At 35.0% G+C, this 16686-nt stretch overlaps 1 protein-coding gene across 1 annotated transcript; it reads right to left on the bottom strand.

Moving 5' to 3' along the window:
• Positions 1-223: 223 nt before the first annotated feature.
• On the bottom strand, positions 224-16419 carry LOC134270399 (collagen alpha-5(VI) chain-like). The gene is made up of 15 exons (XM_062752631.1): positions 16170-16419; positions 12652-12804; positions 11021-11464; positions 10733-10906; positions 10207-10632; positions 8667-8834; positions 7078-7476; positions 6778-6939; positions 4960-5397; positions 4672-4836; positions 3403-3822; positions 2910-3092; positions 2711-2782; positions 1098-1262; positions 224-300 (listed from the first exon to the last, which is right to left on the bottom strand). Exons 1-15 carry the CDS (start codon positions 16411-16413, stop codon positions 224-226), a joined length of 3690 nt encoding a protein of 1229 aa, XP_062608615.1. The 5' UTR covers positions 16414-16419.
• Between the last annotated feature and the right edge of the window lie 267 nt (positions 16420-16686).

The following is a 16686-nucleotide window of genomic DNA, read 5'->3' as shown; positions in this document are numbered from 1 at the left end:
TGACCCTCCGGTGAATACGGCCTAAAATCCGGTGAATATGTAGTGTTATGAACTTTTTGCTTTTATATAGATTATATACGGACTATAAATAGACTATATAATAATATTCGTTATCTCATCGCTTTATATTTTATCTATTTTGCTTATAAAACGAAAAGCACATTTACAAACAAATTTTAATATTCAAATATAAGTAAAGCAGCAGCATTTTACCAAATACACCTTACCATCCAATGACGTCATTTTCTAGAACAGCAATTCTTTCGTATTCCACAACGGTGTAAATAGTCGAATTGACACCTTAAAAATATTAAAATTGATAGTTGCACTACTATTATTTATTTTTAAACAAATAAAATGTACAATGTTATGAGCTCTCTAGTATAAAAATACAGGGTTCGATAAAATATTCATTTTAAATTAAATGTTTTATACTTTAGAAGTAAAATTACGGTGGTATATTTAGGATACGCAATTATTATTTTTTTAAATACCAGAAAAAATTATCTTGTGAAAACGACATAATTATCTTGTGAAAACGACTTATTATCTTGTGAAAACGAGATATCATCTTGTGAAAACGACTTATTAGCTTGTGAAAACAAGATATTATCTTGTGAAAACGAGATATTATCTTGTGAAAACGAGATATTATCTTGTGAAAACGAGATATTATCTTGTGAAAACGAGAAATTATCTTGTGAAAACGACTTATTATATTATGTCGTTTTCACAAGATAATATCTCGTTTTCACAAGATAATTAGTCGTTTTCACAAGATAATAACTCGTTTTCACAAGATAATAACTCGTTTTCACAAGATATTATCTCGTTTTCACAAGATAATATTATTTCGTTTTCACAAGATAATATGTCGTTTTCACAAGATAAATTCTCGTTTTCACAAGATAAAAAGTCGTTTTCACAAGATAATTTTTTTCTGGTATTTAAAAAAAAATAATTGTGTGTCCTAAATATACCACCGTATAAACTCACAATATTAACGGAAAATAATAATAACCGCACCAGACGTGTAAGATTGACCGATTTCGTGTCAAGTATAGAACTACCTTTAAACAGGTGAAAATCAAAAGTACCTTCAACATAAATTGTGTTGTAAGCAACGAGCTTATAGTTATTTCCAGAAGGTCTCCAGACCATAAAATCTATCCATCCAGACCTCGAATAGGAAAACTCCCACGACGTAATGCGTGAGCAGGTGGTTATTATAAATACATAATCTGTCATCAGGTACATCATTCCTAATGATAAAAGAGAATAAAGTGAATTTTCATGCTACACTATCTTCCAGTGGCCCCAGGACCATAATAATGGTGCTAAGATCACTTAAGTTAAAATTGCTTTCAACACCAAACTGCTTTTATATGGAAATTAAATTGTTCATATAAGAAGTTAAACAAGAGGCCCATAGGCAACATCGCTTACCTAATCACATGGGCTAGTAAAAAACACAAATCAGCTCAGTATTGAAAAGTTTAGTTGTTTGGGGATTGTGTGTGTGAATTTTGTATTACTTGAACATGTCACTTTATCAATAAAGCATACAGGTATACTTTGGTCATACTTGAGAAGAAGAGTTTTAAAGATTTTTCTTCTATATTTACATGTAAAGATTTGATTGCCCACTTTAGCCTCATCTTACCCCCAGGGGTCATGATATGAACAAACTTGAATTAACTTTAACTAAGGATGTTTCCACATTAATATCACCAATCATAGCTTTCCTGATCTAGAGAAGAGGATTTTTAAAAGATTTTTCCTATGTATTACTATGTAAAACTTTGATCAACCATTGTGGCCCCGCCCTATCATGAACCTGAATCTACACTACCTGAGGATGCTTCCACATGAGTTTTATCTTTCCGGGCCCAATGATTCTGTAAAAGAAGATTTTTTAAAGATTAATTCTACCTATATATTCCTATGTAACCCTTTGATCACCCATTGTAGCCCCGCCCTACCCCCGGGGTTATCATTTGAACAGACATGAATCTATTCTACATAAGGATGCTTCAACATGAGTTTCACCTTTCCTGGCCCAGTGGTTCTGGAGAAGAGTTTTGAAAGATGCCTTTAATTTTTCATTAATTCATATTTATCTCCCCTTGGAAGAGGGCTTTGCCCTTCATTTGAACAAATTTGATTCCCCTTAACCCAAGGATACTTTCTGACAAGTTTGGTTGAAATTGGTCCATTTGTTCATGAGATGAAAATGAAAATGTGAAAACAACGACAACGGACAAATTTTGATCAGAAAAGCTCACTTGAGCCTTTGGCTCATGTGAGCTAAAAACAATAAAGATTACTGGAAGTTTGACTTAATTCTAACTCTGTTTCTTGATGTTGTGGACATGTACTAAGTTTTGACTTAAATCTGTAAATCGAGATTTCAGAAATTTTTTAACACTAAAATTAAATTCAATTTATTATAAGTAGTATTAATTTTAATTTTAATATTATTTAATAGTACTACAACCAAAACCAGATCCTTCATTCTGCTTCCATAAATGCATTGTACATGTATGTGAGCGGACAAACTGAACGGATGAACACTGTAAATAGTCAATGCATGAAATTGTAGAGCAAACAAGCAACGAAACTAAAACAAATCCTTACTTCCTTCAGTAATTAAATAATACTTAAATTTTCACACATAAATAAATTAATATCATCACATATTGTAAAATACCTCTTGATCCCCCTGTATATGCTGTCAAATCCTTTGGGTACATGTAAATCAAACTGTTCAGACAAGGAGCAGCTAGAAAAAAAAAGAATCAAATATTTTATTTCACAAATTAAAAGTGTTCAGACCAAAGCTTACACCATTCAAAATGCATGATGATGAAAAGCACTGTAGTTACATGTGTAAATTCATTTGTACTTACTGACGGCCTTGTTTCTTAGGGAGACACCAGTGGTGGTTGTAATTTGTGGCGATGGACATTTGCTAATGGCTTTTAAAACGGCAGCTTCAATAGAGGACAGGTTCTGGTAGGAGGGGGCAAAGAAATAACGGCTATTGTCCCCAGCAGCATCTTTATATTCTTGCGCGTAGGTACTGTTTATATCTTAAATTGCAGAGAAAAACATAACACAAATATCTTTTTCTAAAAATCAAATATGACCGTAAAGCAGTGACATAGCAGTCACTTGTTGAGGAAATCAAAATATAGATGACAGGATGTCAGAGATTTTTAAAAGTTATTAGAGTCAAGCTTTTTCAATCGTCTAAATATATTTTTTGAATATCAATAAGTTATTAGAGTCAAGCTTTTTCAATCGTCTGAATATATAGTCAGTGCATGTTTCTCGTGCAGATATTTTATTCTTCCTTTAAAATATGCAGCATAGTATGTATTATGAAAAATTAGTTCTTACCAACGGCAAAGACCTGGTTAGGCCAGTTAGCATTGATAACAGCTCCTTGAATAGCAGAACCAGCCCTTATTCCATCTACAGAGAAGACAAAGTAATTAGCCGCGTCTGCACGATCCCCGTTGGCCTCTGTGAAGTAGGTTGTCCTTGCATACAGTAAAGCTTTATCTAGTAGGTTCTTGGGTACCGAACCTTCTGGTATCTTCATTATGGCATTACTAACGTCATCATTGGTCGTGTGTGTTTTAAGATCAAATTGTCTGTATCCTTTATAATCGTACGTGATGACACCAATTCTGACTGTGTCCGAGGAGACACTGATTTTCCGCGCCAAGTTAGCAAAGAAGCTTTTCAGGAAGACAAATTTAGCACCGGCAGAAGAACTAGATGCCTCCAGTATGAATAGTATATCCAACTTGCAGCCTGCAATTTATAAGAACAAACACATTTTTAACTTAAACTTGAATCGTTTTACATATACACACTATAAATCTTCATTAATGAGATGAGGGACGTTAAGCAATATACAATCAATCAATCATAAATGAGATGATCAAATCAGTTTTAACATAGAAATTATCCTCAACTTTGTGCATCATGTCCAGAGTTCTCTATGCGTTTCTCACTACAAATACATGCTTGTTATCATAATTTATTTTGCAGAAAAGACTTTTTGCCCCGTTTAGGAGCATTTACATTTACTTTCATGTAATCCCGTTTGCCTAAAAGAAAATTAAAATGATACTTCTTTTAAGTTTCTAAGATGATTGGATACCAAAGAGCCGCTGTAGGTGCGAACAATACCTGAAACGAGGCAAGCTTTTGACAATAAATTGATGATACAAGGATATCAACAGCCTAGTTAAAGATATCATTTTGCAAGTTCTATCATAATGATCGATCTGAAACTTAGCAATTTCAATCTATCATTAGGACGAATGATACCTGAGGCTTTTCATACAAATATTAGGTCAATAGTTTCAAATCATTGTCTACGGAATTTCTCCAGGGGTAAAGAACATGCAGGTTTATCCTTTTCTACCGAGTAGTATATTTTAAGTTAGCATTTTCCATTTTTTAACATTTTCTTTTCTCTGACTTTCGAAAAGGCACAGAACTTTGCATGTGGTTTGAATTGATCTTGAAGGTAGTCTGAGAAAGTGTGTAAAGGACATATTGATAGATTGGCTGGTGAACATTGAACAACAGATGATCAGAAATTACTTGATTTTTCAGCAAAGATGGGAAAGGGGATTAAGTTAAAAGACTTACTAGGAGTAGCAAGTGGTACAGGGTCCTCTGTTGGACACTCAGTAATGTTGGAGACCAACCCTTTGCTGTTACACTGTAGCTCTATGAAATTGCTGGCTGACATGTACCTTCCTTCAGTCACTGCACCCTCAAAATCAGAGTCAAAGCTGGATGTGACATTGGCACCTGAAACAAATTTTATATTATTTTGAGGTAAAAGCTTGACAAAATATTACATGAATGGACTTGAGATCGTGGAATTAAACACTTTGTAGACGTATAATACCCAAAGGAACTATGAAAAAATACCAAGAATGAAAAGTTCGATCATTGAATTATACTGGAGTGCTGCTCCATAGTCTGACACCTGCATGCCCTCGGAACCTCCATATGTTAGAACAACGTAGAAATTCTTGGCATCTTCACGCTCTCCGTTCTCTTTTGTGAAGACGTTCCAGAGGGTGTGCAAGAGGGCCTTTTCCACAATGCGGCGATCCCTTCCGTACGCTGCATTTCCTTGAGTTAAACCATTAATTGCAGTTTTCACTGCGGAGGCAGTAGAATACTGATTAAGGTTGAAAACGGTGATTGCATCGTCACCATATGTCACGACTCCTATTCTAACTGCATCGTCACCAACTACTATTTTGGTGACAAGGCTAACGAGGAAAGTTTTCATTTCCTGGAATTTAGATGTGCTGATTGTGTCCGTGTCATCCATTATGAAAACTAAGTCAATTTTGCAATCTGAAAAAGATTTTCACCATTAGTCATGAAAAAGTATTTAATTTTCTCTTCATTGTTCAATATTGCCAGAATAACATTATCTCAGCTTCTTTATATAATAGATTTTCTGCTTTGTGATACGATTGTGGCAAGCATTACTCAAGTTGCTTTACTGTATTTGCTAGTACTGTAAACGTATAACTTTTGTATCGGAATCCTTTATTTCTTTCTTGGACAAAAAAATACATTTCTAAATTACTTGTTGACGTAGATAATATTCAGGAACACAAAATTTTCGTTACTTACTTAGAAATAAAATTGTACTAAATATCGCACAAAGTCTGACATATCTGTTTGATTTTTGGATATTTTACCATTCCCGGTAGCCTAGTGGTAGAGTGTTTGCTTTGTGATCGGGAGGCCCGGGTTCGATTCTCGTTCGCCGCGTCAAACTTAAGACGTAAAAATAGGTAGCAACTGTTCCTTTGCCAAGCTCTCGGCATCAGAATTGATAGTCACAGAGTTTTCGGATACGACCTTAAAAACGTAGGCTCCGTGTCACGATTGGCGCCGGCAAGATAAAGAACCCTCACGGCTCAATGGCCCTGAGTGCCGAGTATAGGTCTAAATTTGAAGCCCTTCAGCGGCATACGGTGACGTCTAAATATGAGTGAATAATTCTCGAGGACGTCAAGCAAAATTCATTCAATCAATATTTGGATATTTTACTTGAAAAAGATGTTAATGGTAATCTAACAACCAAGCTCTATGATATACGAGATGAATGTTTCATTGAAAAACTAGTTGAAGGGCGAAAGCAATCTTCAGGGGCATGTACGACCCTTTTGTCCCAGCTCTATCGTATACTTTTGGTACATATTTTCTGAGAAGCCGGCATCCTTAGATTCAATACTCGTGCCGCAAGATTTGGTGTTAGACCTTGTAGTTCTCAAAACACTCGCTGTTTTAAGATTTTTCCATTATTTCGCGATCATGACAAGATGCACACGGCGGGTGTGACCGTTCGGCAGGGGATGCTCACTCCTCCATGGCACTGGAGGTCCGTGTTTGCTCTGCTCCTATTTTGTATTGTTTTATGGACTTTGATCTTGAATACAGTTCGTTATCTCCATATCCTTCATTGTATTAGATTTAAGAGAAAAAGGGACAATTTGACCTTTTTTGGTCCAATACTCAACTGTAATAAATCGACAAATGAATATGTCAGCTTTCGACTCACGCCATATGTATCACATGCATAGCATACTCTGAGTTAATCAAGAAGTATTTAAACGTAATATTCAAAACGTTTTGGTCCAAATTTGTTCTACAAACAGGCGAATAGAAATTTTAACAAGCAATTGAAAATCAACTTTTGAGTCCAAAATAAAACAGAAATACCTTGGGTTATTTCAATGATTGCTTCACACGACGTTATTTTCTGTATAAATTGTTCCCTGATGTTCATCATGTTATCATATGAATCGGTATTAGTGTACCTCGTGTAGTCACCACAAGAATCAACACATTCCTGGTATTCAGATTGAAAAGAGGAACCGACATCTGCAAAAATAGTACATGTATTTTGGTTAACTGATCATAAGTCTTATATATATATAATATTATTTATCTGATACCCTTAAATTGTCATAAAAAAATTCAAACAGTAAAATATTTCTGTTTTATAATTTAGAGACTTACGAGCTGCAAAGATAAAGTTGTTCCCGCTGCCTCTGATCTCGCGCGAAACAGCAGCTGTTTCACTGTAAAATGGTCCCACAACAAAAACGTAATGGTTATTGGCATCCTCTCGATCATCAGTGCCTATGAACACGCTGTCACGAGCTTTTATTAATCCTTGGTACACAAAGTGATCAGAGCTAGTTCTGTCGGGCACATTTTCGATTGCTCCCCTGAGAGTTTCAGAACTTGTGTAAGTTGTAAGCCCAAACTCCTTTGTTGCCCCAGAATCATATGTGACAAAGCCCACTCTTACTCCATCCGAAGATATTGGAATATCCTCCATCAGTCCAGCCAAAAGCGTCTTTGAAAAACGCATATTGTAGCTCTCAACTATAAACGTAATATCAAGTTTGCAGTCTGAAATGAAATTTTAAAAATTGTGAAATTGTAAATTAGGAATAATATTATCGTAGAAATTTTACAGTGTATCGAAAAGGAAGCAATACAAGTATTTTATAGTGTGCATTGTATATCAGGTCCGTAGAGAGCAATTTCAGTTTAGACGGGGGCATAGGCAAACATTTTCAGTATAGGTCATCAGTCGTTCTTATTGAGGGGGCACCAGCATATACATTTAATTTTGTTCATGCAGGAAACTTGTCCTGTTCTACATGCCTCTCATCCCTATTCAATGGGAGTAACATAAAAATACATGTACATGTCCATACAAACTTTTCAAAAAATAAAGATTTAATATTTCCCGTCCAAATCAATTAACAGCCGCGGTAGCTGCGAGGTTAAAGCGTTCGCCCCTTAGTCTAAAGATTCTGGGTGTGTTCGAGATAATTTTTTTGTTTGCTTGTTTTCTTTTCCATTATTTTTGCCAAATTAAGAAATGTGCAAGCTTGACTTTTATGAATTGTGAGAATAAATCTTTATAAAAATAATTTTTCACTTTTAATGGTAGATTAATGGATTGGACATTTAGCACCTATGTTTAGGCTAAATGGAGACTTAATGGTTGTCCAAGAGCTACCATTAAGCACCTATTAGCCACCATTCAGCTACATTTAAGCATCCACTAATGACTTCGAAATAACTTACTGGCAAATTAATGGTGGTGTATTTATTGCTTAAAGGTAGCGTAAAGGTGCTTAATTGAGACTGATAGACAACAATATTAAGCCATCATTTGGGACCTGTCACCATAAAGCCATAAAGCTAAATGAACGTGTTTCATCTTGTAAAAACTTCACAAATGACGCCTTTCTACGGCGTCTTCATGTGTTTATTCTTCTGATCTTTCCATTGATATCAAACCGAGTGACTCATTTCCTTTAAACAATTAACATTTTATCAGAAAGTTCTAACTTTTCAAATGTCTCTCCCTATCTATAGATATGAATTAAATAACAAGTAAACTAATTTTGTTTTACAATAGAGATACAACTTATTTGGATAAATTATTCTTATTTGCAAAGAAATGTTTTGCTTTATTTAATGCCAAAAATTTTTTTTTTTTAAATAAACGTATTGTGGCTAAAATGACGTGATATATTTCGATATACAATAAGTTGTATTGATAAGGTCTTAATATTTTGACATACCTACGGTGACGGGATCAGGGAGAGGTGTTATTGGGCAAACGGCGATTTTCTGTAGAATTTCATTGAATTTAGGATAAAGATCTGCCGGGGAGCTCACTTCCCAGTATCTGCTATCATCTCCAGCAATCGCCTTAAGGTCGGTGATCAAAGCTGAGGAAGGATCAATGCCTGTAATTCGGTTTCATTAGAATAAACGATCTTAGAATCTCATCTCAATTAATAATCATCAAAATTAAAAATAAAATGTTTACATTATTTTCTTTAGTTGTAAATTATCTGAATTTAAAATGTGGCATCACAAGTTCATCCAAAAAATTGTATATAGTATAGTGGTATCAGACGTTCGTAGGAAAATATTTACATTTCCAATAAATTTCCCCATTGATTCTTTACAAAATAAAATGCAGTATATTTTCACATGAACTACATTAGGTATGCATCACGAATAAGCATGAATATCTTGATTGTTACGTCATAATACCGCTCTTGACGTCAAAAAGTCAACAAATATAGTGCACGCAGTTTTGTTTTAAAAATGACAGTTGAACGGTGTAAATTTATGGCAAGTCATCAGAAAAATAATGTAAATATAAGAAATAAATTTAATTTTTTGAAGATTCATAAGGTATATGAACTACAACGCTTCACGCCGGCATATTTATCATGAAGCGCTAACGAGCTTCATGAAATATGCCGGCGTGACGCGTCGTAGTTCATAACCTCATGAATCTTCAAAAATTAAATTCATTTCTTGAATAAATTACGAATTTTAAATATCCTCTTATCAATATGTGAAATAAATTAGGGAATAACTATCTTCTAATTTGGTATTTGCGACCGTTAATGCTGATTTAACGGTCGCAAACTGAGTTTTACCGGCGACGCGTAAGCGGAGATGGTAAAACGGATGGTTGCGACCGTTAAATCAGCATTAACAGTCGCAAATAACAAATTAGAAGATTAGTTATGTTATTCCCATTCTAATGCAATCCATGCATTTTGTTTATCGTTTACGTCTTATTTTGTTGAGTTTCGTTATATGAAATACGTCACGGAGCATTGTGTTTTTGCGTCGCTCTATTATGACGTCACAATGAAACGCTTTCACTCTCGTTAATGCTCGTTTTACTGCCTCAAACAAAGCACATTAGCAAATCAAAAGGTGTTTTACAAACCAATTGCATAATTAGAATACTGTTTGGAAGGTTTCAAAATTCAAAAGGTAAAAAGACTCAGATGAGTTAACAACAATATGCATCAGCAAATGTAAAGACTTATTTAGATATTCTAAGGAAATATGAAAAGTCTATATATCCATTACAAATAATGAATGTATTGAAAATTCATTCAACTTTAAGTCTGACAGAAGTGGGCCTAAAACTGAAGTAGATAGCTCTTTAAGAGAAAATCAATAGGAATTCATGCCCTTCGAATAGTTCCAACTTATTCTGTAATTTTCCACATTTGTAATTTTATACAGCCACTAGAGAAGAAATATTTCCCATCCCAATTAAATAGGAATGTGCTCAATTTACTTTACCGATTGTAAAAACTTGATTCTTAGAAATTTGTCGAATAGCATTTGCCACAACCGAGCCGTTCTGAGAATGTGTTTTAGAGATAAGAACAAAATGTCTGTAAGCTTCATATCTGTTTCCATTGGACAATGTAAAGAACTCGTAAAATCCAACTCTTAAAGCCTCGGCCAGGTCCACGGACGAAGATGCACTTGATATTGATAATGATGTAATAGCACTGTCCAATGAAGATGCGGAAGAATAGGCGTTAAACTTGATATTCTTGTCCACTGTGTCGTCAAATGTGATAACACCAGCCTGAATATCATTAGCTGAAATTTGCAACGCGCCCGCCAAATCACCAATGGCAGATACTAATGCTGAGTAAATGGAAGATGTATGTGAGGATGCTTCAATGATGAATAAAATATCAATTTTGCAAGTTGGATCTGCAAAGAAAGAAAAGATTTTTAAGTTGATATTCAAATAAAGTCACTTTAAAACAAAGTTCTGCGAGAAGGAATCAGTAGCGTTTGGTTTCACTCTGACCTGAACAGACCAAGGGATATCCCGACCATATTTGCCCAAACCCACAGGTACGTTGCGTGTTTCCTGCAGTTTGTTTATACCCAGACGCACATGCGTATGTGCTGACTGCGTTGCAGCCGGTATTGTCAGCAGTTATGTCAACATTGCCGTTTCTTTCATGAATGCATGCAACATCTGACAAGAACAGTTTGATAAATATGGTCAGTATGACTTTCATATTTAGAGATCAACAATTTCAAAAAGATCTGTGATTTAGTGAAAGTAAATTATCAGTATGAATATACTAACCATTGGGGAATCTCCATTCACCACTTGAACCATATCCTGTTCTGATCAAGATATAATTTGCTTCAAAATGAGTTGAACGTGTACAAGTCATGATAACGTTGCTGTCGACTGTACCACCTTTGCCCGTTCGAATATTATTCCCTTCCCATGAAATCCAGAAACTGTCGAAAAACGTTTGGTCGAGAATAGCCTGACTATATGTGGCACATTGTGTACCAGATAATCCATAGTACATTGCAGATTTAGTATTTCCCCATCCACCAATTATAAATTCATAATGTGTACCACAGTCATCACAATCGTGAGTACCCAAGGCAAGCTGGAGGTCATTGTTTGCTCTGGCTCTGAAGGTGAAAGACGTCCTTTTCATGGCCACAAAACAGTTAGACGTAAGACTTCTATAAACCAGGTCGTTTGGCGTGCTTCTACTGATTTCTGTAGAAGCTGTTGAAAAGAAGTATATTGGTTTGGAAAGCTCGAAAAAATACAGGTGAGATACCTTACCTGTAGTTAATTTATACAGAAATTATTAATTTTAACGTTCTCAAATAAAAGTTTTGCCCAATATCTTCAAATCTTGAGAAATAATCTTAATGGACAATACGCGCATATTTCCCATATGCAACTGATGAAAGGATTTTGTTACAAAAATTAGGGAAGTTAACGATAGGAAGCTAAATGAATTATTATCACGTTTATCATTAAGTTTAATTGTTGCATTGGCATTATGTCATTTTCCCAGTTAAACATTTAAATACAAACCAGTAGTTTCATACTCTATAACGTCTTTAATTTCAAGTACATATTATAGAATATATCGAATCAATAAAGGAATGAAACGGAATATGTTGTTTTCGATTAGACGTTGTCGGTGTATTTGCATTTAAACCTAGAATTTTTTTTAAAAGAATACATTCAGCTGCTTAAGAATGTAAAAAAAAATATTTGCACATACAGTTATTATATATTCAGTTGTTTCGATACGCAAGAGCATGCTCTACGTATGAGCAGTTTCTAAAATGAGATAAATTATTGACAAACAAGTTGATGAAACAATATCAACAATCTCGTTGAAAGTCATCATTTCGAACGTTCTTTGGTCGATAAAATGACCTTGTTTGCAAATAAATTAATCATTGAGTCTAATGCTGACTGACGTTTTTCATACTAATTGTTAGTCCATTATTTATACACCGGATTTTCCGTTATTCCCCGATCATGACAATTAAGGAGGGTATAACTGGTCGGCAGGGAATGCTCACTCCTCCATGGCACCTGATCCCACCTCTGATGTTTAAAGGTCCGTGTTTGCTCTGCTCCTATATGTTTTTTTTTTACTTTTGATCTTGAATACTCTACGTTATCTCCACATGTTTCATGTATATATTCTAGCGATTCAAACTAATTTAACGGATATATTTTTGTCCCCTTCTTATACTGAACACTTTCGATTTCGCGCAATGTCTCGAGAAGTCTTCGAGGTTATGCAGTGTTATTTTAAACATCAACTGACGATGGCCTAAAGAATACCCCTATTTATTTTGAGATCGAGAGTGTGAATATGATCTAAGATAATTTACTGAACAAAAATAACAACAGAAATAATCAAATAAGGGTGTATTGGTACTTACATGTGCAACCAATCAGTAGGCAAGATATGGATTGTGACGGAGCTGTTCCGCAACTATACCCCGAAGGCTTTTGACAGGATTGACTCCTATGTAGACTTTGTGTTATGCAATCAGAGGGGCATGCTGACCATGATGACCATGAAGACCAAAGCACTGGAAATACAACACTTAATTTTGTGGATTGTACACAACATGTACATTTTGTACTGTAGCTTTCAACAACTTCATTCCATTTACATGTATATTTAAATTTCTGTGGTCTTTAGAGTACGAGTTTTCCATTAACGGTATATCAGATACACGTAGGGGCTAAAGGCAAGAGTGATAGTTCACAGCCTAGCCCGGCCTTGTATCTTTGACACAATATATAGGAAAAGAGTACTTTAAATGACTTGAACCGTTAATGGCGCATTTGTTTTAAAAGCTCCAATAAGGTGAGAATATTTCACTGCTTAACCAATCTGATAAGCTTATAACATAATATATTAAGAAAGATTTCAGAGCAACATGATGGAAATCTTTGAATTGGGAAGTAACTTGACATGCTTGACTTGCCGTCAATCGACATTGCCAAGTTCGTAATCAACATTTAAAATCAATGACAGTTCATCCTCAAAAGTTTGTGAGACTGCAATTCGAAAATGCTGCTTGTGAAGAATCTCCTTGTCCCATGGCCTGAGCAATTATGCGATAAAATTGATCGAAAGTAAGGGCATCACTTCAAGCGAATCTCGGTTTGATAAACCGGTGATTGATGATGACATATAAAACTTGATTAAACCAGAAGTCTCTCTCGAGACTGTAGCTCTACTGGTTTGTACTTATCAAAAACCATTGCACTATTTTATGTATCTTTGTATAGTCTACTTGTGTGCCAACTTATTTTGAAATCAAACTAAAACTGTAGAAGGAGTAGAGTTTTAAAGGAATTTTACAGAAAATTCTATTTTTAGTAACCATGGTAACACCGTTCATCGCAATCAAAAACCGATGGAATATTCTATGTATCTTAGTGTAGTCTACTTGTTTGCCAAGTTATATTGAAATCAGACCAAAACTGTAGAAGGAGTAGCATTTTAAAGAAATTTCACAGAAAATTCTATTTTAGTAACCATGGCAACACCGTTCATCGAAATCAAAAACCGATGCACTATTCTATGTATCTTTGTGTAGTCTACTTGTGTGCCAAGTTATATTGAAATCAGACCAAAATTGTAGAAGGAGTAGCGTTTTATAGGAATTTCAAAGAAAATTCTATTTTTAGTAACCATGGTAACACCGTTCACCGAAATCAAAAACTGATGCACTATTCTATGTATCTTAGTGTAGTCTACTTGTGTGCCAAGTTATATTGAAATCAGACCAAAACTGTAGAAGGAGTAGCGTTTTTAAGGAATTTCACAGAAAATTCTATTTTTAGTAACCATGGCAACACCGTTCACCGAAATCAAAAACCGATCACTATTCTATGTATCTTAGTGTAGTCTACTTGTGTGCCAAGTTATACTGAAATCAGACCAAAACTGTAGAAGGAGTAGTGTTTTAAAGGAATTTCACAGGAAATTCTATTTTTAGTAACCATGGCAACACCGTTCATTGAAATCAAAAACCGATGCACTATTCTATGTATCTTAGTGTATTTTACTTGTGTGCCAAGTTATATTGAAATCAGACCAAAACTGTAGAAGGAGTAGCGTTTTTAAGGAATTTCACAGAAAATTCTATTTTTAGTAACCATGGCAACACCGAACATCAAAATTAAGAACCGATGCACTATTCTATGTATCTTAGTGTAGTCTACTTGTGTGCCAATTAATATTGAAATCAGACTAAAATTGTAGGAGGAGTAGCGTTTTAAAAAATTGTTTACAGACAGACGGACGGACGCCGGACGCATTACTATCGCATAAGCTCTTCTGGGGCCAGTTTTACAAAAGAACTTACGACTTAGACCAAAAACTTCACATCGTTGTAAATTTTTGCAAAATTTATAATTCTCTTTGAAATTGCTTGTGTAAAAATTTCTTTTTACTTTCCTTTTAAAAAGTTTAAAATAATTTTTGATACAATGTTACTTAAAAAGTTATATGAAGAATTAGATTTGGTCTTAAGTCGTAAGTCTCTGACCAGTAGAGCTAAAAAACAAGAAAATATCAATACAAAAATAGACAATCAATTTGTTCGACAGACAAGGAACGAAGACAATATCCCCGACCTAAATCACTTGACTTCATAACAAATAAGTTTCTGGCTAGAACGGTTCGTGATGGAGACGAGAAAGAAGATGGTATAGAATATTCACCCAGGTCAATCCACCTGATTTTGGCCGGAATCTTACAATTTATCTTACAATTTGTTAAGGACAAGAAAGTATAATCGACTTGTCCAGTTCACAGACAGGGGCAAATTAATCTATTAAAGCGGCTTAGGGTTTTGCAGGCCAAAAAAAAACCAAAAAAAAAACAAAAAACAAGAGGCCCATGGGCCACATCGCTCACCTGAGCATTGTGGCTGAGGAAAAGTAGAAATTGTTTTAAATTACTATTGAATAGTTTATATCCAAAAGTAGTCCCATGACCAATCATGGCTTTGCTATTCTTGATAAGATGATTTTTAAAGAATATTCTTATGTATGTCTATGTAAAACTTTGATTGGCCATTGTGGCCCCGCCCTACCCCCGGGGGTCATGATTTGAACAAATTTGAATCTACACTACCTGAGGATGTTTCCCAATAATCTTTCCTGGCACAGTGGATCTTGAGAAGAAGATTTTTAAAATATACCACCAAATTTTCATTAATTCCCAATTATCTCCCCTTGAATGAAGGCGTGGCCCTTCATTTGAACAAACTTGAATTCCCTTCACCCAAGGATGCTTTGTGGCAAGTTTGGTTGAAACTGGCCTAGCGGTTCTTAAGAAGAAGTCGAAAATGTGAAAAGTTTACAACGACAACGACAGACAACGGACAAATTGTGATCAGAAAAGCTCACTTGAGCCTTTGGCTCAGGTGAGCTAAAAGCCTAAAAATGAAGCACCATTCTCTGATTTGAAAGTCGTACTGCGCACAAGTTTAAGATAGAAAAGATCTTTATCCGTCAGAAACGTGATTATGTTTGGTTTTGTTCTGTTTGGGGCACGATCGAGAAATATTTACCAGAGTTATTCCCCTTGAATTTCGATTTTTTGGGGGGAAGTTTCCAGTTGATTTTCTTCGCATGAATATCAAGGGGGCAGAAGTGTTTCACAAACATCTCAAATTTATGCAGTCCTATGATGTATAATTATTCTGGGGAATATTTCCTCCTTCCGTGAGTCACTTGTTCTCTAACAGTTCTCTAACAGATTAATTTATTGTATATTGTTTAACGTCCCTCTCGAAAAATTTTCACTCGTATGGAGACGCCATAGAACCATTGTCTATTTACAGTACTAGCATTTAATGTCATTTTGCAGTTTTAATGAACGGACCTGTAAACATTTCTAGGCAAGATTATACAAGAAACATAATACACTTACATGGGCAGCTATCTGACCAATACAGTGTTTTTCCGCATCCTGAACACGGATCTCCAGTTAGCCAGGAGTTGGTGGCTTTTATTGTACAAGAGGAGCCGTACCCACACTGAGAATTCATTCTGGAAGTGGCAGACGAACTACCAGTACAGAAACCTAAAACGGAATTACATGACCAAGTCCCTGACGTGATGGTTAGGAATCGACCCGAAGAGCATGATCTTGTTGTGGTACCTCCTTCTGACATAGAAAGACAATCTAAAATAAGAAAAAAAATAACATAGTCATGTTTCAGGCTAGTCATATGAAGAATTTTTTTGCTTTTTCTCTCGTCCATAGGGAAAAATATACATGAAGATACATGTTTTAAATCGTATACCATTTATATATATTATCTATTAAAAAAAAACGTTGCATTGTGTTCCAAAGTTTTGTGTTTTGGAACTCCTACGAATAATGTTGGAGTCTGTTAGTAATTCTTCTTTTAGTGTAGCAAAGTGATTTTTACATGGAAAACAGG

Source organism: Saccostrea cucullata, unplaced genomic scaffold (genome assembly GCF_032062105.1).
Source record: "Saccostrea cucullata isolate Sc308-1 unplaced genomic scaffold, CSIRO_AGI_Scuc_v1 ctg2371, whole genome shotgun sequence".
Lineage (NCBI taxonomy): Eukaryota > Metazoa > Mollusca > Bivalvia > Ostreida > Ostreidae > Saccostrea > Saccostrea cuccullata.
Note: the sequence above shows the minus strand (reverse complement) of the source record. Positions and strands in the feature narration are given on the sequence as shown.

Coding starts and splice junctions, on each gene's coding strand:
- LOC134270399 (XM_062752631.1), bottom strand. CDS start 16,413: ATGTCAGAAGGAGGTACCACAACAAGATCATGCTCTTCGGGTCGATTC. Junction 3,093..3,402: donor TAACCAGGTCTTTGCCGTTG/GTAAGAACTAAT, acceptor CTGCAATTTAAG/ATATAAACAGTACCTACGCG. Junction 1,263..2,710: donor ATATACAGGGGGATCAAGAG/GTATTTTACAAT, acceptor TTTTATCATTAG/GAATGATGTACCTGATGACA.